The 23,517-nt window shown below is 45.3% G+C and overlaps 1 protein-coding gene across 1 annotated transcript in view; it reads right to left on the bottom strand.

Annotated features, from left to right (window-relative positions):
- NID1 (nidogen 1) overlaps positions 1 to 23,517 on the bottom strand; it is an 81,067-nt gene that overhangs the window by 45,974 nt on the left and 11,576 nt on the right. The window contains exons 2-5 of the mRNA XM_004777759.3: positions 9,261 to 9,560; positions 7,582 to 7,808; positions 4,821 to 5,194; positions 2,062 to 2,211 (exon numbers count right to left, since the gene is read on the bottom strand). Of these exons, the coding sequence (XP_004777816.1) occupies positions 2,062 to 2,211; positions 4,821 to 5,194; positions 7,582 to 7,808; positions 9,261 to 9,560 (1,051 nt within the window). The remainder of the gene's footprint in view (positions 1 to 2,061; positions 2,212 to 4,820; positions 5,195 to 7,581; positions 7,809 to 9,260; positions 9,561 to 23,517) is intronic.

The raw sequence follows: 23,517 nt of genomic DNA on the forward strand, positions 1-23,517 counted from the left end.
CCAAGCCATTATGCAGGGTCACTGACCAGACAAGGCATGCTCGATAAACACAGTGCTTCTACACACAGATTGTGTCATTACACCAGGGAGTGCTATGCAGTTGGAAGACTAATAGTGAAAAAATGCATCCCCCAAACAATTACAGAAACAAGCAGGAAAGCCAAGCGAAGGAAACCAAACGAATTTTTTCCACCAAACCTTGAGCCAGAAAATAGTTTTATAAGTAGCAGGAATCCAACAAATATTTAAACCACAGAACTATTATGGGGCGCGTATATAATGTCAAAATATGCAGCTGGACAGTCTGTTATAGCTGAGCTTGCCTCCAAACAAACTGCTCAGCATTTCCAGCTCTGATACTGGTGTGGGAAGAGCTAAGAGGTTGCTCTTTGAGAATGAGCTCTCCTTGCAGATTGTGGAAGCTTCTCTCAGGGCGAGAGAAGTACAAAAGCCAAGCCAGAAACAAAGAAGCAAAGGCACGTCATACCTGGGGTAGTGGGATTTCAAAGAAAACAGAACATATTTACAGTTCAGAACATCCCCCCGAATTTACATGAGACATAGACATAATTTTCTTTCATTTCTTCAGATGGTATTTAGCAAAACTCACTTTATCTCACTGTGACCCAGAAGGAAACATTTTTTAGCAAATTGAAATAACTGATTTAACTACAGCTATGGCTGGCGATGTGAAGAACAGAAACCAACTGAGTTTAATTACTCCAACTGAGTTTAATTTAGTCAAAATTTTTAAAAATATTTTATTTATTTATTTGACAGACAGAAATCACAAGTAGTCAGAGAGGCAGGCAGAGAGAGAGGAAGGGAAGCAGGTTCCCTGTCGAGCAGAGAGCCCGATGCAGGACTCGATCCCAGGACCCTGGGATCATGACCCCAGCGGAAGGCAGAGGCTTTAACCCACTGAGCCACCCAGGCGCCTTAATTTAGTCAAATTTTGCAGAACAGTTGAGGTTCCTCATTCAACACGAGGAAAATGACCAATGAGTGACAAGTGAGGTAACTTGGTGTCTGAGGGGACAAAGGTTCAGTAGGGTCGGGTTTCTGTTGCTCTTGTTTTAATTTTAGTTTATAGCCCCAGGCTCCCAGAGGTCTCACTCTCTGAGTATCATTATCCTGACCGTCTAGGCTTTCACCCAGATTCTCCTGCTCACCCGAGAGCATCAACACCGGTTGGTCCTCTTGGGGGCAAAGCAAGGAATGATGCTGACCTACAGCTTAAGGGGTTTGGGCGTCAGCCCCACAATGGGTCTTGTGCTCCAGAATTAAGTGGCGTACTTCTCATGTCCCGCCATCATCATGCTGGGACTTCAGGGGCACAACGAGAGGACAGCCTGAGGGGAAAGGTGCTGGAACACACTTTCCCCACTACAAACTTTGGTCCACGCCTGCCCACTGTGGCCCCGCTGGGGTTTCACAAGCTCTCAGGTCTTTGAACAACACCATGGAGGAGGTTGGAAAGGAACAGAGGAAAAAGAGAGGCATTCACCATGCCTGGTCCGGGCTGCACTCTTTCAACACTTCAGCCTTGGTCCCACACGAGGGGCAGCTGTGAAGCTGGGCTCCCACGGGCAGTCATTTCCAAGACGGTGAAGGACAGAGCACAGGAAAGAAAGAGACCTCACCACGGTGCTAAAGTGGGCATTCCCTGAGAAACGGGCGTTAGAAAAGGATGAGAAAGAATGGTAACGAGAGATTAAATATCACTTAAAGTCTAGTATCTACAAAAAACACTACTCCCCCTTCGCAGAGCTGGGTAGAGGCCAACATTTCAAAACAAAAACTCCACTCCCTCCTTCTCCCTGCACAAATGGAACACATAAAAGCCAAATGCCTTCTTTCCTTTCCTGAGAGAGAGAGAGAGAGAGCGTGAGAGAGCCCGCGAGCAGAGGGAGGAGAGAGGGAATCCAAAGCAGGCTCCACGCCCAGAGTGGAACCCAACCCTGGGCCTAATTTCACAACCTGAGATAATGACCCTGAGTCGAAACCAGGAATGGGACTGTTAATGGACTGAGCCCCGCACGCACCCCCAAAGCCAATTACCTTCCGCAACACACTGCCGGCCGTTGCCGGTGTAGCCGGCCACGCAGCTGCAGCAGAAGCCGGTGGCGAAGTCCCTGCACTCGGCGTGCACAGAGCACTGGTGTCTGTTGTTGGCGCACGTCTGGCGGAAGTCCGTGTTGTAGCTGAACACTGTTCGGAGAAAACACAGCGCGCCGTCAGCACTTTGCACGGTTGGGGGCCAGGCTTCCCTGTCCCGTGCGTGCCCAAGCCTTGCAGGAATTCCCATCTGTGGGGGCATTCTGGGCCGGCGCTCACTGCCGATAGCCACCTAGGTCCTGCGGTGGCTCCTGCAGTCCAACCACCACGGCAAGTGGATCTAGAAGGAGTCTGAGAAATCACAGAGGTATTATTTAAAAATGCTATAATCCAATGGGTTGGATCACTGAATCCGTATTATCACTGTATCAATACTAGGTCACCGCCACCCAATACCAACCTTAATATGGTACCTGTGTAATGGGGTCAGATTAGCTTCACATTTTGGGACAGAACTCAAATTTTTTTTCGTACTATCTTTTAATTGTGGTTAAAAATAATTATATATGTATATACATATATCTTAAAATTTGTCATTTTGATGACCTGAAAATATTTTAAAACTTTTTCCTTTTTCTCCCCCAGGGGAAAATTCAGAAGCTCTTATACGCAGAAGCTGATTAGAAATAATTCCCTGGTCACACTTGGTCTAAAGCTCTTTGACCCAAGAACAAAAAGTATTTCTATTTCAAATTCCTACCTCCCGGCTTCATTTTGTGAGAATTATGAATCATCTCATTAAATTTTATAATCCAAAGCAAATTAACTTAGAATGAAGTTCAAAAGCTCAAGGAGCCGGAGGAGGGATGGGCTTTTCGAGGGGATAATGATCCAATTTGTAATTGAGTGTTATGAGGGAAGAAGAAAGTAAAGTTTAACCTAGGTAGATGGGATTTGTCTACACAGGCGGGAATTCGTCTACACAAGCGGGAATTTCCAGTGCGTATAAAGGAGGCGTTTGGCACTGGGAACACTTGGGCCCTAAGCTGAGCACAGGACGTGACTGACTGCTTCGGCTCCAGCTGTGGCCCAGCTCCCAGTGTGTCCCTGATGGCCTGTGAATCTGCAGGCGACTTTTCAAATAACACCAGGAATGTACGGCTGCCTACAGAAAACTGGCCTTTCTCATAAAAACAGTGAAAGAAAGCCATGGGACAGAGGAACAGAAAAACGTCTGTTTTAGACACACTGGGGGTTCAAATCTAGGCTTTGATCAGGACCAAGTACTATCTATATACCTCCCTAAGTCATTAGTGCTAGCTCTGATCTCATGTCAAAGTGATGGCTTCATAGATAAGAATCCCACAGACACCTAGATAGGGGAAAAGCAGAGTAAGACTCCAGACTCCACACGGGCGAGTCAACATACTCCCCATATCTGGGGGAATTGGTCTGGAACCAGCTATTTAAGGGCAGAGAACTGTGTGCTGAGGGCTGTTAATGTCGCCCCAGGAAATCCAGGATGTGGAGGGGAGCTCTGAGCCATGAACCCACATCCTCCTCATGCCATAATGGGTAACTTCGTCATGTCTGTGCCTTGGAAGCTGAGCAAGCACAGTTCCCAGGGCCACCAGATCCTGTCCGAGCTTTGGGATACTCAAAGAAGAACAGACATTTAGAACAACTGCTGTGAAGCAAATCGGAAGTAAAGAGAAATAAAAATTGAGTGAATCTTGTGGATGGAGTTGATTTCTCTGGGGGCCTTATAACCTCATACTAGAATCAAAGCATCATGTGGAGGCTTGGACCATCTCATGAATGTGGATGTCAGAGGTTACAGGTCAGCCTGAAGCCGAATCAGTCCTTCAGCTCAGTTGGAACATCTGTTATAAGACAAATCAAAGCACGCTGGCGCGCCAATGGTTTTTCTATCAAAAATGTAACAAAAATCCGAAAGAATATGGTTGACAAGAAAGGATTGTGTTTTAAAACTCTCTTTCAAAAAAAGGCATCTCTAAAAGGGTAACTCCAGGGGCGCCTGGGTGGCTCAGTGGGTTAAAGCCTCTGTCTTCAGCTCAAGTCATGATCCCAGGGTCCTGGAATCGAGCCCCGCATCGGGCTCTCTGCTCCGCGGGGAGCCTGCTTCCTCCTCTCTCTCTCTGCCTGCCTCTCTGCCTACTTGTGGTCTCTGTCTGTCAAATAAATAAATAACATCTTTAAAAAATAAATAAATAAAAGGGTAACTCCATTGGTTTTGTATTTTTACATCTTCACAAACCAACTCTGAAGCTGACAGGACCTGGGAGGAAAAAAATAATCAACCACCCTCATTCCAAAACCAAGAGGAAACAAACGTCAAAGATAAACGGGGTAAATAGCCAAAGAAATTTCTAAACTGTTTTTTCAGGTGGGTGAATCTATTTCCGATCCCAGAAGTCACAAACAAGAAAATCTGACTTTCAAAATAACTCCAAAGCCATCTTCTCTTTAAAACAGGACCAAAAAGGAGGCAGGAGACACTTGAAAGAGCGCCGGCTCAGCAGCCTCATAGCCACAGCCCTGATCCCCAAAGATCCCTCGGGGTCTTTGAAGCCATCAGGCCCGTCCAGCAAAGCCCCACAGCCGCGAGGGCCGCCTCCCTGTCCCCAGCTCTCATCCTCCCCCCAAACCGTCACGTAAGGCGACAGACACCCTCCAGCAGAACTCCCACCAGGAGATCCAACTGCCCCTGGACAGACCCGCTGGGTGGCAAATGGCCTCACCCACTCCCGTCTCCTCGACTTCGTCCACGTCTATGACCTGCACAGGCTGCCGGGGAAATGTCTCCGCGGGCGGCTGGAACGACCTGGTCCTCTCCGTGGGAGGCCTGGGGAGTCTCTCGGTGGGCAGGCGGCGGGGGGCGAGGACACGGGGCCCGCTGTGCGTGTCTGGGTCTCCCCTCCCCTGGGCCTCGTGGGGGAAAGGTGTCGTGCTCGCGTCTTCCAGGTCCAGCTGTGTCACCGGCTCATAGTCCTCGTCATCGTACTCCGCTCCATCGTCCAGTCCGAGGCTCACGTCGGATGGCACCACGCCGCTGGCTGTGGCGGGGCTCCCGATCTCAAACACCCAGACGCCCTGCTGCCCCGAGTTGCTGCTCCTGGAGGAAGGACAGGTTTCTTAGAAACGGGCCAGCAACCCACAAACCGCCCCCACTACGCAAGTTGGAGTCGTCCCGGGGATCTGGGGGTCAGCCTGAAACCCACTGCCTACTCTGTCTTGGTCTCTGGTTCTGGCAGACAAGTTCCTAAAATCCTCGTAATCTCCGTCCCTCGCATGCTCATGAGAAGACAGGTGACTGGGACCCTAGGGAGCTGCAGGATGGAGACGGGATGGACGCTTCCATCCAGCGGGGCACGATGAGAGGGTTGGAACTTTCAGCCCCAGGACCTGACTTCCAGAGACGGGAGAGAGGTTGGAGACGGAGTTAACAGCCAGTGGCCAAGGAGCCCATCAAACATGTTTATGTAATAAAATCCCCTAAACGATGAGGTTAGGAGAGCTCTGGGATTGGTGAGCATAGGAGGATGGTGTGCCCAGAGCCGGCACGGAAGATTGAAGCCCCCTCTCCCTCCAATATCTTGTCATATACATTCTTTCTATTTGCCTGTTCCTGAGTTGCACCCTTTAAAATAAACCGGTGTAGTAAGAAAAGTGCTTTCCTGAGTTCTGTGAGCCATGCCAGCAAAGTTATGGAACCTGGGGTGGGGGGTGTTCCAGAAACCCCTGACTTATAGCTGGCAGACCAGATGTGCAGGGAGTATAGCACCTGGAGCTTAGGGCTGGCTTCCAAAGCGGGGGCAGTCTCTCAGGGTCTGTGCTCAGCCGGGGCTGTCTGCATCAGAACCCAGCTGAACTGTAGGACAGTGAAGAGATGCCCGGAGAGTGAGAGAATCGGTAGGTATTGGGAAAAAAAAAAACCATCCATGTGGTGTCAGAAGTGTTGTGAGTGAACATAGTACAGACTTGGATTATCAGAAATGCCAGCTCTATCAGCTGTGGAATCTCGGACAAGTCTCAGTTTACCTTTTCCTGTCCCTATAGTGAATTGCAAAGGACATTCAGATCCGAAAGGCCTTGTGTAATTAAAAACCACAGTAGAATGACCCTAATCTCTCTTCCTTCTCCACCATTTTTACTGTGCGTCTGTGTCTATGATTGGAAGCTCTCCTCCTGCAAACTATGGAAAATGACCAGCTTCTACATGGGAAAAGAGGGGACAGACATTACCCAGTGGAGAACCCAACATCGGGGGTGGGACAGGGGATGAGGAATTGAGAAAGCCTTCAGAAGGAGAGGGATGTGTGCTCAGTCTGCCTGTCCAAGGACTCCGGGAGAGGCAGTGGTATGCAGGGACCCGCCAGCCAGCTCAAGAGATCCAACGGCTACGTTTTAGTAATTTTGCAAGCCAGTTATTAAACAGAGCCACTGCAAAAAATTAAAATCACAGAAACTTACAATCCCATAAATGATTATAAAAACAAAGGCCATAAACACTTGAAACTCATCACACTGAATTATTTTACTATTATCTGTGTTCTGGAAGTTAGTTAAGTCTACTGCATCTGTGTGGTGTGAAGAACGGTTCTCTTCTCAGCTTCCTGTGGAGCAAGACAACGTGTGAAGCTGGCACCCAGCCAGGCGAGGAGTGATCACACCAGTGAAACACGCAAGCAGCAGAGACGAGGGGTCTCTCTACCACACAGAGCCCCTTGCTAAGCACACCATTAAGCCAAGGGCAGGGGGGTTTTAGACTTAGTTGGACTACATGAAAATGGGAGGGAGACTGCTCTCTCTTCACTTTTTAAGGCCCAATGGGAGGGGAAAGATTCTAGTTTTAGAAGAAAGCAGTCTGAGCTTTCCCCACTTTTCCCAGATTCTGCAAAATAGCCCACGAGAACCCTAATTTTTTTTTTTTAAGATTTTATTTATTTGACAGACAGAGATCACAAGTAGGCAGAGAGGCAGGCGGGGGTAGGGGGGAGGAAGCAGGCTCCCCGCTGAGCAGAGAGCCTGATGCAGGGCTCTTGATCCCAGGACCCTGGGATCATGACCTGAGCTGAAGGCAGAGGCTTAACACACTGAGCCACCCAGGCGCCCCGAGAACCCTAAATCTGTTGTAAGAATTTCTCTCCTAGTCCATGTGGGGGGAGAAGATTTTTCTCAGCTTGGGTTCAGGAGACAGGGTTTGAATAGCATTTATTTCTAATTGTAGACTCACAGAGGAGCTGGTAGAAACTTCCAGATGAGCATGGTATCTGAAAAAAGGTATGTCTATTTGTTCTGAGAGTATATTACTTTGAGTTCATCAGGAAAAAAGCACTACATAATATAAAAACTATATACAACATTTAAATCTCTGGGAACAATTTTAGGTAATGTTCTTTAGGGCCCATTATATCATCCTTAATAAAATAATAAAATGATCATCTTAACAATAAAATGATCATTACGGGGAGAATCTACTGGAGAACAAAGAAAGCATACTTGGCCAAATTTCCAATTGATTCTCTGTCGTTAGCAAATATGTTATAAGCTCCTTCACTCTTCCAGAATAATCCCTGTGCACCTTGACTGAATGCAACCACAGCAGGAACTTGGCTCTCGTCTTTCTTCGAGAATGTCGTATAGAACTGCAGACCGTCTTCAGGATAGAGGAAGATGGCATAGGAGCTGGAGTCAGAGGAGGCCAGAACAGCCTGGAATGTATTTCTCTGTGAAGATGAGTTGAGATTCAGTTACTCGGGAATATACTGATAGATTTAAATCGTTCGATTCACCAGACTATACAGAGAAAGCCCAGAGGTGGCCGTCATCTTACCTCATTCTAGAAGTATTTTTGTAGCAAGAACCAGGTACTCCAGGACGGCTCCACTTAAATATCTCTAAGGCTTTGTCAACATGAAATTTTCCAGTCATTTAATGAATCACCCTCTGCATGAAGGGTAGCCAAAAATTCTAGAGATGCTACCTCTGGACAGTGACCTAAATCTCATGCCACGTAGCAAATCCTTACCCTTAGAATTTGTTTCCATGGCCATTAAACATATTAACCACACTCACCATTCGTCATACATTTATTGAGCCCAAGCAACATACAGTAAGTGCCCAAAGCTGGGGGGTGGGAGCAGACGCGGCTGTGTGAGTCTAGAGCATCAAGTATGGGTTGGACACCAGTAGTGGGGGGTCAGGGAGGAGACGCAGCAAGCAGAGAGGGCAGCTATGTCAAAGAGTGTGCAGAAAAGGAAGCGGGTAAGGGGAGATGAGGCCCAAGAGGGGGGCAAGGGCTCTGTCCACGGGGCTGGGTCCTCACTACTCAAGTAGAAGGGACACACAGTTGGGAAACTGAAGTTTTTAGGCAGTTTTCAAATAGAGCATCAGACAGATAAAAAAGCAAGATGTGTCCCGCAGGCCCATAGCAGGCTTTCCCAAAGGGTGTTCTGCAGGACGTAATGTATTTTATTTGGGAGGGAAAAAAGAGTATGTTCAAAAGGTTTGGGGACGGCTAAATTTTTTTTTTCTTTAAAATTAAGCAGGTTTCTTTATTGCAGGGCTTTTCAGAGTGAGTCATCAAGGGGGAGATCAAGTTTTGCATTTCCCGAACTTATCTGAGCATGGGGGTGCTTTTTCCCAAGGACTATCTTGTAGAACTGGTGATCTGTGGTACCCACTTTGGGACATCCCCTGTCCCAAACCTGGAACATCCTCTGTTTAAATGGAGTGCTTTTGGCCCTTTCCAGTTTCTCTCTACTCTGTAATATTATAAAAATTAAATAATGGTGGAGTGAAATTGTTTTTTCTAAGGAAAAAGAGAAGCATGTCCTGGAAAGTTACCTTAGGGCGCCTGGGTGGCTCAGTGGGTTAAGCTGCTGCCTTCGGCTCAGGTCATGATCTCAGGATCCTGGGATCGAGTCCCGCATCGGGATCTCTGCTCAGCAGGGAGCCTGCTTCCCTCTCTCTCTCTCTCTGCCTGCCTATCTGTCTACTGTGAACTCTCTCTGTCAAATAAATAAATAAAATCTTAAAAAAAAAAAAAAAAAAGAAAGTTACCTTAGACCTAGAGATGACTTTTTAACCTACTCCAGTGTCTCCCTTCCTTCAAGGAAGACCAAAGTGTGCAAAACCAACCTGTTGACTATTTGCCCTTGTACCTGGGAGGTCCTTACCTTGCCTTCCTGGTCGGGGTCCTTGCTGGGTCCCTGGTAGGGGGCCACAGATTCCCAAGTGACAACCACCACGCTACTGGGCTGGAAAGGGACTTCTGGGAACCCTCTCTGGACACACTCTGCAGCCAGCTGAGTGACGGACAGGGATAAGTCCTCCCGATAATAAACCTTCCCGAGGCCATCTGTCGTGTCCAAGTCCGCCAGGAAGGGTGCGACCGCTCCGAATGTTGGTGGGAAGAAGCCCGGAGAGATCTCTTTGGCTGGGGGTTCACTCATGGCAATGATGCCATTTGTGGTGACCTGTACAAAACAAAGCAGAGTTAAGAGGAGAGTAGGAAAAAACGTCTTTCTTGGGGACTCTGATCTCCCACGCACAGAATGCTGTCACAGGTACCCCCAGTCTGTCAGATACAATAGAACTAGAGAAGGACATGATCCCAAATTATGAAATTCAGCTCCTCTCTCCTACACAGGATGGGCTGTGTGGAGGGGGCGTGGGGCAACAGTCACAGGACCTGACCCTGGCACATACATAGCCATCACTAGACCTTGGATATGTGTCTTGAACTTCGAGTCTTGGGTTTCCCATGTGTGCCTGCTTGACATGCAAAGTAGCACTCAAACCTAAGCCATTACTGAAGCCTTCACTAGGAGCACCTGGGTGGCTCAGTTGTTAAGCCTCTGTCTTCGGCTCCGATCATGATCCCAGGCCCTGGGATCAAGCCCTGTGTCAGGTTCCCCGCTTAGCTGGAAGCCTGCTTCCTCCCTCTCCCACTCCCTATGCTTGTGTTCCCCCTCTCGCTGTCTCTCTGCCAAATAAATAAATAAAATCTTTTAAAAAATAAATAGAGTGTTCACTAATTTACCTAACAAACTGATAACCATTACAAACCAGAGCTGTGCTAAGTGGTGTGGGTCCCACAATGGACAGTACACGTCTCTCACTTCAAGGAACCCACAATCCGAAAGACTATGGGAAAAAACTGACACACACAGATGATGATATAATGAGTCATGGGGTCAAGAAGTCATTTTGGGGGCACCTGGCTGACTCTGTTGGTATAGCATGAGACTCTTGATCTCAGTCGTGAATTCAAACCCCACTTTGGGTGTAGATCTTACTTAAAATAATAACAATAAATAAGTAAATAAATTGAAAGGGCATCTGTTAAAAGGAGGAAGTAAATTTGAATGGGGCCTTAGGGTATCATTTTATTGTGAATAGTTTAATGCGTCAGAATAAGAGCTAACACTGAACGTTTACCAAGTTGCAGGCATCTTATTAGCAATTAATTCTCAGAAGAACTCCATAAGACTAGAAAATATTATCCACATTTTCCTGATGGAGAAAATTAAGTAAGTTAAATTTATCCAAAGTTACCAGTAACTGTCGGCACTGGGATTCAAACCCAGGGAGCCGGACTCCACAGCTGGCCTCTTAATCACTGCACACAACCTTCTTGAAATCAGTTCTAACTGCCTATAAAAGAGACTGGTGTTCTTACCCAGCTAACCCCCACACTGCTGGGAAAAAGGAAAAGGGACAAAGACCCCCTTGACTGTTGGAGGGTACTCGGGGTGGGGGTACTTGGGTTCCCTACAAAGCCATGGTAAGAATGAGGCTTTGAGCCCCCCCTTCCTTTTTAGTGCACATCCCGCTGATGACATAGAACACCACTTCAGTGCCCCTTTTACTTCGAGAATCTGTGAATTTAAAAAAAAAAAAAAAGCCCAAATCAAATGGGAGAGACTTTGCAAATGGCCCCTGGTCTGCACTTTTAAGAGGCAGGGGATGAGAAGAACATGAAAGCAGAAAAGGGGCTCATTCCTGTGCAGGGGTTGGTTGCAAGGCCTATGGGTTTTCCAAGTCACTTACCTCCCTCCCCGCTCCTCCCACACAGCCTTCTCCCCTCCTCCCTCCAGACCTCATCCTTAGAGGAGGGGGTGGGGTGGACACAAAGAGGAGGAACTTCAAAGCAAACCCTGCAACAGGCCAAGAACTGAGTGACAAGGTTCTGACAAGGTTCGAGGGCGTGGTGTGGATCTGGGCCCAGGGAAGGGAAAGGAAGGTGAGTCCGAGTCCGGGGGGTTGCGGAGGTGGTGTGGGGACTTAGCAGAAGCCCTGCTCCCTTTTCACCCGTCTGCAGCGATTTTCTGGAGTCAGAAGGAGCTCGGCTGCTCTTCCCCATCCCACCCCTGGTCCCCATCCCGCCAGCCCATCCACACCTCTCCCTGCTGCGGGGACATCCCAGTGGGGCTGCCATGCGGGGGGGGCATGGGAAATAGCTCGTTTCCCAAACTGGCAGGAGCTGGCCAACCCGTCGCTGATGGGAAGCGAGCACGCAGAGGCCACAGATGGAAAACTCGGTTTTAAAAAAGCTGTTTTCCAGTGAGATTTAAGTCAGTTCAACAGTTCTGAAAACACGGGTGTCTTTTACTATTTCGAATCTGAGTACAGGACTGTGTCTCTTCTCGCAAGGAATGCTTTGGGAATCGAGTTTTGAGACAAGTATCGAGAAGCAAATGCTTTGGACACAGACCACATAACCCTCATTATTATTAGTGCTGTTAAATTATTTTTCAGCCTTTTTTTATGGCATTTGCAACCCAGCTGTTGGTGATAAAGAAAGACGAGGGCAGAGACAGATGTCAGAACAGAACACCCGGAAGGTTCATTTGAGTCTGAGCTTTAAACTTTCCCCCGGTCAGTGTTCATTTGTTTGTTTGAGATCGACCAAAGCCCAGCTGACTGGAATAATACTCTTACACTTGGGGGCCAATCCCACCGCGATCTGTCGAGCGTGTGAGGCTCCTGTCGTCTTGCTCCTTTTCTTCATCTTCTCAAAGTTGAGCAAATCGACAGAAGCACGGGGAGCACGAAGGGAAGGGCCTATTAAGTACTTAGGAGGCCAGGAGGACGGACTCCCTTTCTCCCCCATGTCCTGTGTGTCCCACCTCTGAGGTCCCTGGCACTTGCTCCATCCCCACAGCCAGCGGCACCTGCTCCCCAGGGCCTCACGAGGCCCTTCTGTCTACCCAGCGTGGCTACTCCTGCTCATCCCGCCTCCCTTCCCTCACTCCTGGAGCCCCCATTTCTGTCTCCACTTCCTCTTTGTTTCCCTCCAGGCGCGGACCACCAAGTGTAATGACCTTATCGACTCCTCTGCTGGCTACTTGCCCCCCCAGGCGGTATGTCCCATCAAAAGCTGGGACCGTGGCCACCTTAGTCACTGCTGGAGCTGCGAAGCCTCTACACCATCCGGTGTGTGTCAGTCCCCTCCCTTCCCGACCTCCTCCAGAAGATGGGGGTGGGGAGGTTCAGACAGAATAGGGCCCAAATACCAAGGCTGTGTGAGAAATAGTGCCTGAAAATGTGTGAGTTCCATTCATGAGCCCATGAAAGATCCCGCATTATGTATCACGGCTCCTTCCCAATGGAGCCCCACGCCGGTCACTAAAACAGTCTGCACAATGACCCGATGACTCAAATCCAAGCAAGTCTCCAGATCTAACTCCCAGTTTACAGGAAATAGAGGGGACAGAAGGACATGTTCAGTGATACTACAGGGACATGACCAGCCAAACCCAGAACACGGGACACGGTGAAGGACAAATACACAGTTTCTTCAATAAATAGATTTCCAGAAAAAAAGGTGGTAGGGGGACCTGTAGATTTAGTCCTAAGTCCTAAGAAAACTATCTGCCAGATCTGGGTCCAGGGTCAGACTGGATCCGACTGAGGCTGGACTGGGTCCAGTACGAGGCTTTGAGTGAATAAAATTTCGTTTTAAGGCTGAGCAAACAGGTTAACCCTACCAAAGATAATCTTGAAATAAAGGCCACAGTGGAGACCTTTAAACCTAGATAAGCTTAGCCATTTATGAGATATCCTAGAGAAAAAGGGGCCCCAGCCAAGCACTCACCATAAAAAGTAGAGAGAAAATTCTTTCTCCTGCCCTCCCGCCTCTGGTGACTGGGATATGACCTGCCAGGACACCCCACTCGCTCCAGAGCATGCAGATGGGATCCTGGGAAAACTGGCAAAAGCCAGCAAAGGGTGAGAATTCTTGCCAAAGTCAGCTCTCCCACATCTCTATCTGCACAGCCTGCTTGAGAGAGGAAGGTCAAATTTCATGTTTTCCTTTCCTTTCCAGATTCAGATTGGCAGGCAAAGACATTTGTAACAATTAGGTCTTTGAATGGTGACTTGCAGATTTACTTTTGGGTACCCATTGGTTGTTGATGCTTTGTCTCTCTAAGGAATATCTACTGCCTTCTTATTTATCTGGTTTTGTGTCAGGTGGGGGGGTCCTCCAAAGCTGGCCAAACAGAGATGTGTGTTGCCCTCCATTTGCAGCTAGGGCCCTATCAACTACTGCCAACTCCTCAGGAGAATTGTCTAAGTCTTCCTTTCTTTTGGTTATCTTTGGGAGTGGAGAGGGGAATTACCTTGGGGAGGCAGTATTCTTTGTACCCCCTTTGGGGGACGCCTCTAGCATCCAAAGGGTTGTTCAATTCTGCCGGGAATATTGTTTCTGCCGGCTGAAACCTGATGAGATACTGGAAGGGATTTTTTTTAAGTAGCTCTATGGTCAGAAGTTGGCCGAGTGAGAAGCTGATATCCAGAGATGATAGGAATATGTTTTTAGGATTTCTCACCTAAGCTAAAATCAAACTACGGACCCAGGGGAAAAGAAAAATATTCTGAAGTCTTTTGTGGAAGGATTTACTGCAGCTCCAAATCTAGAACACGAGAACCTTTTGATTTTCACCTTGCTAGAAGACCTTCACCCTGATACAAAGAAACAAACTGAAGATAATATATATCGATGGGAGGTTCAGCCCCTTGATATCTTTAAGGCCAGATCCCAATTGTTTGTGGAATTAAGAGCAACTGTCCTTATCTCACAAATCTTTGCAAAACCAGCAACACAGCTCTAGAAACAATCCAAGTCTACCTATCATTATCAACCCTCAAAATTCCCTATTCATCTCTGAATGCCTACAGATATTGTAAAAGATCAGAACTTTGGAAAAAGAACTAGCCTGCTTTAGAGAAAATGAAGGGAAAATTTAAATAGCAAAGGCCCTACACTTCTGATAAAAGAAAAATATACCCTAAAACTCCTAGAAGAAAGTTTGCATTTCTTCTCTGTCCTTAGAAGATGAAAATAATACCTCATCCTTGAAATATAAAACACAGCCCACATTCACCTGAGACTGAAGAAAAAAAAGGTGGGGAGAAGGAGGCTTTTTCAAAATATAAACACTTAAAAAATCTCACTCACCCCAAATCTAGCCCGCAGCCTCCATAAGATTACTTGCCAAGGACAAATACAAGTCTGAAGTCTCTTCCACGAATATTACTAAAAAGCATTAGCCACCTGCCATCTGACCAGATAAACTTTCCATCTGCCAGAAACAAAACGTGGATCCAATTGTCCTTCCATAAACTAGTGACTTTTTGCAGTATCATACCAGTCCCACAGCTAAAGTTTTAAAATAAAAGCTAGGAGATCTCTGTGTGCATTTGTCGGCATGTTTATGTATGTATATTTCAAGTGTGTGATTTGTCTTCTACCTCCAGATGGTAATGCCAAAATGAATTTGTAAAGAGCTCTATTTAATTGGTTAAAGACAAATATGCATTATATCAATCAAGTGTACTCTCAGAAATACAGAAACTAACCCAAATGTTTTTAAAGCTTATAAAGATTAAACCAGAAATCAATGAAACAGAAACCAAAACAATAGTAGAAAAGATCAACAACACTAGGAGTTGGTTCTTTGAAAGAATTAACAATATCAAGAAACTCCTAGCGAGACTTATCAAAAAGAAAAGAGAATGAACCCAAATAAATAAAATCATGAATGAAAGATGAGAGATCACAACCAATACCGAAGAAATACCAACGGTTATTAGAACATATTATGAGCAACTATATGCCAACAAATTAGGCAATCTGGAAGAAATGGATGCATTCCTAGAGATGTATCGACTATCAAAACTGAAACAGGAGGAAACAGAAACCTGAACAGACCCATCACCAGCAAGGAAACTGAAGCAGTAATCCAAAATCTTCTAACAAACAAGGGTCCAGGGCTGGCTGGTTTCCCAGGGGAATTCTACCAAACATTTAAGGAAGAATTAATACCTATTCTTCAGAAACTGTTTCAAAAAATAGAAATGGAAAGGAAACTTCCAAAGTCATTCTGTGAGGTTGGCATTACCTTGCTCCCCAAACCAGACAAAAACCCCACCAAAAAGGAGAATTACAGACCAATATCCCTGATGAACATGGGTGCCAAAATTCTCATCAAGATACTAGCCAAAGGATACAAGAGTACATTGAAAGGATTGTTCACCACAACCAAGTGGGATTTTTTTCCTGAGCTGCAAGGGTGGCTCCACATCCCCAAATCAAAGTGATAGAGTACATTAATAAAAGAAAGGACAAGAACCATAAGATCCTTTCAATAGATGCAGAAGAAGCATTTGACAAAGTACAGCATCCTTTCTTGATTAAAACTCTTCACAGTGTAGGGATAGAGGGAACATACTTCAATATCATAAAAGCTATCTATGAAAAACCCACCACAAATATCATTCTCAATGGGGGGAAAACTGTGAGCTTTCCCCACTAAGCTCAGGAACATGACACGGGTGTCCACTATCACCACTGTTGTTCAACATAGTATTAGAAATCTTAGCCTCAGCAACCAGACAACAAAAAGAAATAAAAGGCATCTAAATCAGCAAAGGAAAAGTCAAGCTGTCACTCTTTGCAGATGACATGATACTTGGAGAACCCCAAAGACTCCACCTCAAAATTGTTAGAACTCACACAGGAATTCAGCATCACAGAAGGATAAAAAGCAGTTGCATTTCTATACACTAACAATGAGACAGAAAAAAGAGAAATTAAGGAGTTGATCCCATTTACAATTGCACCCAAAGCTATAAAGGTACCTAGGAATAAACCTAACCAACAAGGCAAAGTATCTGTACTGAGAAAATGATAGAATGCTCATGAAAGAAATCAAAGAAGACATAAAGAAATGGAAAAACATTCCATGCTTACAGACTGGAAGAACAAATATCATTAAAACATCTATTCTCCCTAGAGCGATCTATACATTTAATGCAATCCCTATCAAAATACCACCAACTTTTTTCACAAAGCTGGAACAAACAATCTCAAAATTTGTATGGTACCAGAAAAGACCCCAAATAGCCAAGGAAATTTTGAAAAAGAAAACCAGAACTGGTGGGCTTCAAGCTCTGCTAGACAGTATGGTACTGGCACAAAAACAGACACACAGATCAATGGAACAGAATAGAGAGCCCAGAAATGGACTCCCAACTCTATGGTCAACTAATTTTTGATAGAGCAGGAAACAATATCCAATGGAAAAAAGACTGTCTCTTCAACAAATGGGTGTTGGGAACACTGGGCAGCCACATGCAAAAGAATGAAACTGGACCATTTTCTTACACCATACAAAAAAATAGAGTCAAAATGGATGCAAAACTTAAGTGTAAGAAAGGAATCCATCAAAATCCTAGAGGGGAACACAGGCAGCAACTTTATGATCTCGTCTACAAGAACTTCTTGCTAGACAGGTCTCCAAAGGCAAGGGAAACAAAGGCAAAAATGAACTCTTGGGACTTCATCAAGATAAAAAAAACTTCTGCACAGCAAAGGAAACAGTCAACAAAACCAAAAGACAACCAACAAATGGGAGAAGATATTTGCCAATGACATACCAGATAAAGGGCCAGTATCCCAAATCTATAAAAAATTTATCAGACTCAACACCCAAAGAACAAATAATCCAATCGAGAAATGGGCAGAAGATATGAACAGACATTTCTCCAAAGAAAACATTCAAATGGCCAGACACATGAAAAGGTGCTCCACATCACTCGGCATCAGGGAAATACAAATCAAAACCACAGTGAGACACCACCTCACACCTGTCAGAATGGCTAAAATCAACAAGTCAGGAAACAATAAATGGGGGCAGGGATGCAGAGAAAGGGGATCCCTCTTACACTGTTGGTGGAAATGCCGATGTGGGACTTGATCCCAGGACCCTGAGATCATGACCTGAGCCGAAGGCAGCGGCTTAACCCATTGAGCCACCCAGGTGCCCCAAAATAATAAGAGTTTTTAAAGCATGCTACAATATCAACGTATTCTGCTCTTGACAAGAGATTGCGAATGGTTTTTCTTTACCTTTTAAGTAATCTACCTGGAAAGCAAAGATTTTTGTCTTGCTAAAATAACTCACTGTGCTTAATGGTATCTTTCTCCTGACTTTGATTACTTAAGAAAATACAGTCTTCTCAATTATAAGAGAGTAAAATTTTATTCACAACTATGTAACCTTCTATATTTTCCCTTAACATTGTCTATTGTCACTTTGACTAAATAATGAAGTATTAAATCATAATGATCTGTGATCCTAATTAATCAGATATTCAAGCCTTTTGACATCTTCTAAAAACAAAATTCTTTAAAAAATTTTATTTATTTATTTGACAGAGATCACAAGTAGTCAGAGAGGCAAGCAGAGAGAGAGAGAGGAAGCAGGCTCCCTGCCGAGCAGAGAGCCCGATGTGGGGCCTGATCCCAGGACCCTGAGACCATGACCTGAGCTGAAGGCAGAGGCTTAACCCACTGAGCCACCCAGGTGCCCCTAAAAACCAAATTCTTTTGGTTTGGAGGTTTTTTTGACACAAAGTAATTTTAAGATTTCCCAGAGGGTCCCTTTCAAATCTCAAAAGACTTGTCTCTCCTCTTGTAAAAGAGAGATGTTAAATTGCTTAGGTTTACTTGGTATGTTAAAGTACATGGGGTTCATTGTCAAATAAGTAACAGCCCAACCAGGTGGTTAAGGGCAGTCACTTGCTGGTAGCCCCAGGAAACTCAGGATGTCCTGGGGACCTCATGAAGAGAGAAATTCACCCAAATCCATGGGTATTTTCAGGCTAAGTCTGACAGTGAGTCCCTAGCCTGGCTTCTTAGTCTGGAAAGGCTTTTAAAAGTTCCTAAAATTCCTTATGAAAAGTTCCACCAGAGGTGCAGAGGTGGCTCAGTCAGTTAAGTAAGTGTCTGACTCTTGGTTTAGGCTCAGGTCATGATTTCAGGGTCAGGTCATCATTTCGAGGTCAGGTCATGATTTCAGGGTCGTGAGATCAAGCCCTGCCTTGAGCTCTGTGCTCAGTGTAGACTTTGCTTGAGATTCCCTCTCCCTCTGCCTCTCTGCCTCCGACAACTCCTGGGAGCGAGCTTTCTCTCTCAAATAAATAAATCTTAAAACAACAGCAACAACAAAAAGTTCCAGCAAAGCAGATTTAAAAGGAGCCGATATAGTCAATCACTCTTCTTGTTGTGCTTTACACAAATAATCCAGTCAAATTTAATTTTTCAACTTATTTTGCAAACAGTTTAGTTTGCATGATTACCTTTGACAGAAATACGGTGACTGGTTCAGAGAAACTAGTAACACAACCTTGTGGATGCCACATTTCTACTCTTGTTCATTGTGTCTAAGGATTTGTTATATCCCTGTATATTGGACTGAATCCTCCATTCTTTGTGTTTCTTCAAATGTCTGGCTACACTTCCAGACTAATGTTTCCAATCTTCTCTCCCCCTTCTGATTTGGAATCACTACAAACAAAGACTGCCTTTGAATATCCCTCTAAGGGACCATACCAGGTCTTCCATACTGCCAAGAAAGCAGTTAAACTTCATGGACTTGAACCACGGTTCTCCCAGTTCAAAAGGGTTCCTCCAGACCCTTGGAACTGCAACCCAGCTGGAGATATAAAATTAATATCAACAAGGGACACAGATGGCATCTTGAGGTGGACAGACCTCCCAAGGTCATGGATCAAGATCTTCACCTCCTGGGGGCCTTTCTGTCTTAGTCAGTGAAGTGTCTGACTCTTAATTTCAGCTCAGGTCTGAATCTCAGGGTCATGAGGTCAAGCCCTGCACCGGGCTCCACGTTAGATGTGGAGTCTATTTATTAAAAAAAAAAAAAAAGACTTTCATCTCCAAAATGAAGTCTTTATTCCTTTTTCCTTTTCATCACTTGTGTTTTCTCTCTGAATGCATGGGAAGGCGATGCTTCCGGGGTGTGGTCCATCTCTGAATGTATTGTTAAAGTAGCGCCGACCCAACAAAACCCTTAGACTCCCTCCCCCAAATTTTTCTTGGTAAGAGGACAGCCCTTGATTATCTTTTAGCCGAGCAAGAAGGTGTCTGTGCCATGGCCAACACCACTTGCAACACTTGGCTTAAGAAAGCGCTCCTTCAAGGGGGTCTCTCTTTGACTTACTTGATGTTGATTGGTTTGCTTCTTAGATGCCATCGCTCCTAAGTGCCCTCGAGACACTGGGAATTATCCTGCTTGTAATAATCATGGTGGTCTCCCTGAAACACTGTGGTATTCTCTCTAAAGCTTTAAATGTATATTGGAGCCACTAACCACCAAGCAAATGATCTTCTTAAGACTGATTCATCAGAGGGTCACTCGGGTGGCTCATTCGTTAGGCATGTGTCTTCGGCTCAGGTCATGATCCCAAGGGTCCTGGGTCCTGGCCCTGCATCTGCATCCGGCTCCCTACTCAGCAGGAAGCCTGCTTCTCCCTCTCCCACTCCCCCTCCTGTGTTCCCTCTTTCTCTGTCAAATAAATAAATAAGATCTTTAAAAAAAAAAAGACTAACTCATCAGAAAAGAAACAAAGGGAACAACTGACCTAAAGAATGTAAATCCAAGGTCATGACCTGCAAATACTCTGGAAAGATTCAGGAAAAAGACATAATAACCTGTGAATACCATATAGAGGATGAAAAAAAAAAAAAAAAAAAAAAACAAGAACTCCAGAGCTGAGAAAAGAGCTAATGCCTTCAGTTTTGATCACATCTCTTAGGCTGAGAGCCTGATCAAAAGGGGAGAATTGCTGAAAACAAAACAAATCCCCACAAGATAACACGACCAAATGGAGTCGCTTATGCCAGGCTCCACATCACCAAAACCAAGACTTAGCTTTTTTTTTTAGCTTCAGAGACAGACGTTAGTGATTCATCAGTCTCGTATCATACCCGGTGCTCAGTATGTCATGTGCCCTCCTTAATGTGCATCACCAGTTACCCCATCCCCCCACCCATCACCCCTCCAGCAACCTTCCATTTGTTTCCTATAGTTAAGAGTCTCTTATCAGGGCACCTGGGCAGCTCAGTGGGTTAAAGCCTCTGCCTTCGGCTCAGGTCAGAATTCCAGGGTCCTCGGATCGAGCCCCGCATCGGCCTATCTGCTTGGTGGGGAGCCTGCTTCCCTGCCTCTCTGCTGCTTGTGATCTCTGTCACTAGCAGATAAATAAATAAATTTTTTTTTAAAAAAAGAGTCTCTTATGAACCAAGATTTAACTAAATTACAGTTTTGGCTTTCCCAAAAATGGAATCTGAAACCAATCAGGACTCGCCTGACCAGCACTAACCAGAAGATCTGCCGGACGGACCCTTCCCATCCTCTTAAGGAAAGGGACCTTGCAACGACCAATCCCCTTTTGTCCACAGTGTAACTTCCTTGTTCCTCTCCCTTCTGGCTATGAAAGTCTCCCGTGTCATACCGCTTCTCAGAGCTCATTTCTATCTGCTACTTTGGATACTGCCCAATTAGAACTGATTTTTGTTGGAGTAAACTCTTCAAGTTTTCAATAAGCCTCAGTTCATATTTTAACAACAGTTCACGATTAGCATGTTGGAGCCTGGACTCAGGCGCCCTGACTCCCAAAGGTCCCGCACACTCTCTGCATAGATTACGCCACGGAACTGTTACGGATTGAATGTATTCCTGAGAAAGACTTTCTGAAATATTGAGAGGAGAATAATAATAATAATAATAATAATGTTGTATTATTGTCCACACCACTTCTTTATTGAAAACAGCTACTTCCAGTCCACTGACCAATGTAAATATTGCCCTGAGATCCTACTTAGAGTTTACACTGGGGAAAAAGATGCTCCTTTGGCAAAACTAAACTTCAGTTCAGTGTGCTCGCAGCACAGCTTAATGCACCCTTTACAGAGCACATCGAGGAGCCCCTGACTGGCTCAGTCGGTGGGGCTGGCGACTCTCGATCTTAGGGTTGTGCGTTCGAGCCCCACGTTGGGTGTAGAGCTTACTTTCAATAAATAAAAGAAAGAAGGCACATACGTATTCTCTCACTGCAAGGAACACACTAGACAAGAGCCCGTGCATCCAGCTGCACAGGGCAGAACACGTCACTCCTATCACAAAACACCCGGGGGTAAATGCCCAGCCCCACACGGCTGACAGCTGGAGCCACTTACTATGATTGTTTGAACTCAGCTGCCACGGTGAGGAGGGAGGACAGAGCAACTAACTCGTGACGGGGAGTGTTTCGTGATCATCCTTAAAGACAGCAGAAGTAACGGGGGAAAGTCATTCAGTAAACTGCACGTTAGACTCTACATTTCACGCAGGCACTGCGGATGTTGAAACGACCCTCTTTTTAGGCTTCAGTGAGTCTAGTAGCAGTGCCCAGGGCAGAAAGCAGCCAGCATGAGTGGGGGATTCTTCAAAACAGATGTGGTTCAGAATACTTGAGGCAGGCACAAATAAGAAACAAATGGGGTCGTTTTTTGCAAAAGCAAAAGGCTCTACTGAGAAGACCATGAAATCCCCTGCTGTTGCAAAAGCAAACTGCACGGGTGGGAGGAAGCAGGAATTTAAGGTAAATTTAGTTGGTGTAAAGAATGGAAAGGCAACATTTACTGAGCGGCTGCTGAGTCTGAGGTCCTTTACTAAAGCGGTCCGCCTTTTTCAAAATTTAATACAAGCACCCTTCTTTTCACATATATAAGAAAGACAAGAAAATGAGACTCAATTTAGCTTAATATCATATAGCCAGCAAGCCATGCAACCAAGATTTGAACCCACTCCTGCTCTTTCTGTTATATTTGGCTGCTAGTGCAGAAGATTCTTGAGCCAAAGTCATGAAAATTGCAGTTTCGTTGGAAAGCCTGGGTAGCTAGAAACCGTGAAAAAACTAAAAGGGCCTAAGGAAAGAAAAGCTTGAGAAAGAAGCCCAGGAAACAGCCAGGTTCATAATACCATCAAGAAAGAGGTTGACTGGGGCGCCTGGGTGACTCAGTGGGTTAAGCCTCTGTGTTGGATCAGGTCATGATCTCAGGGTCCTGGGATTGAGCCTGCTTCTCCCTCTCTCTGCCTGCCTCTCTGCCTACTTGTGATCACTCTCTCTGTCAAATAAATAAATAAATAAGATCTTTTTAAAAGAAAGAAAGGAAGAAGTTGACTGATTTTAAGCCTAGGGCAACTAAGGGACCTGGGGCCTGACCCACTTTCACGGTACTTTCCAGTTTATGAAGCACCTTTATTCCAGTTATTGGAGTCAATCTAGTAAAGTAGGCATTAGTATCATCTTCATTCTCCATTTCAGAAAAACCGAGTTTCAGTTTACAGGTCTTGCCTAAGATCATACACTAGAAATGCCAGAACAAAACTCTTGAGTCCAAATTGCAAATTTTTTCCATTAACCCCACAGAGCCAGAGAAATGGCTCTGGCTTGAATTAGAAATAAAAACAAAAGTCTTACCATTTAAAAACAAGGGACAACTTAGGGGTAATAGTTAAGAGATGTGTCAGTGTTTTTAACTTAATCCAGTTAACATCTAATGAGAGACTTTGGATCGATCACCCATCTCTTCTGTACGAAATTACCTGAGGTACCTTCCAACATTTAAAAATGGTGGAATCTTTAAATGTCCACTTCTAGTGTGTCTATCAAAAAGGGGGGAGAAATGTCCCTCAGGATTCCAGAACAGAAGCCGGTCAGGGAAAAGGGGGAAGGGCTTGTCTAAACTCTCAGTCGCTGGGGAGAAGCAGGCTCCTCTTTGACATTTTGGAGGTAGATATCTGAAGTTGACCAAGGGGAGCCCCAGAAACTCCCTAATGTGGATTACAGCACTACTTAAATTGAACACCAATCCCTTCATTTGAACATTAGAAATTACAGAGAAAGAATTAAGTCTCCACCTGCCTATTCCAGAATGAGAATGAGTCAGTATCACCCAAAAGCCCCAGCCAGGAGGGCAAGCTTCCCTTTACAGAAGTACAGCAACTAATAAATGTAGAAAGCATGAGAGAAACAAAAAAGCCAACAACAAAACAAACTAAAACACCACTTGACAGCACT

This window comes from Mustela putorius, unplaced genomic scaffold (genome assembly GCF_011764305.1).
Source record: "Mustela putorius furo isolate JIRA1106 unplaced genomic scaffold, ASM1176430v1.1 tig00001075_pilon_pilon_pilon, whole genome shotgun sequence".
In the NCBI taxonomy this organism is placed as follows: Eukaryota; Metazoa; Chordata; class Mammalia; order Carnivora; family Mustelidae; genus Mustela; species Mustela putorius.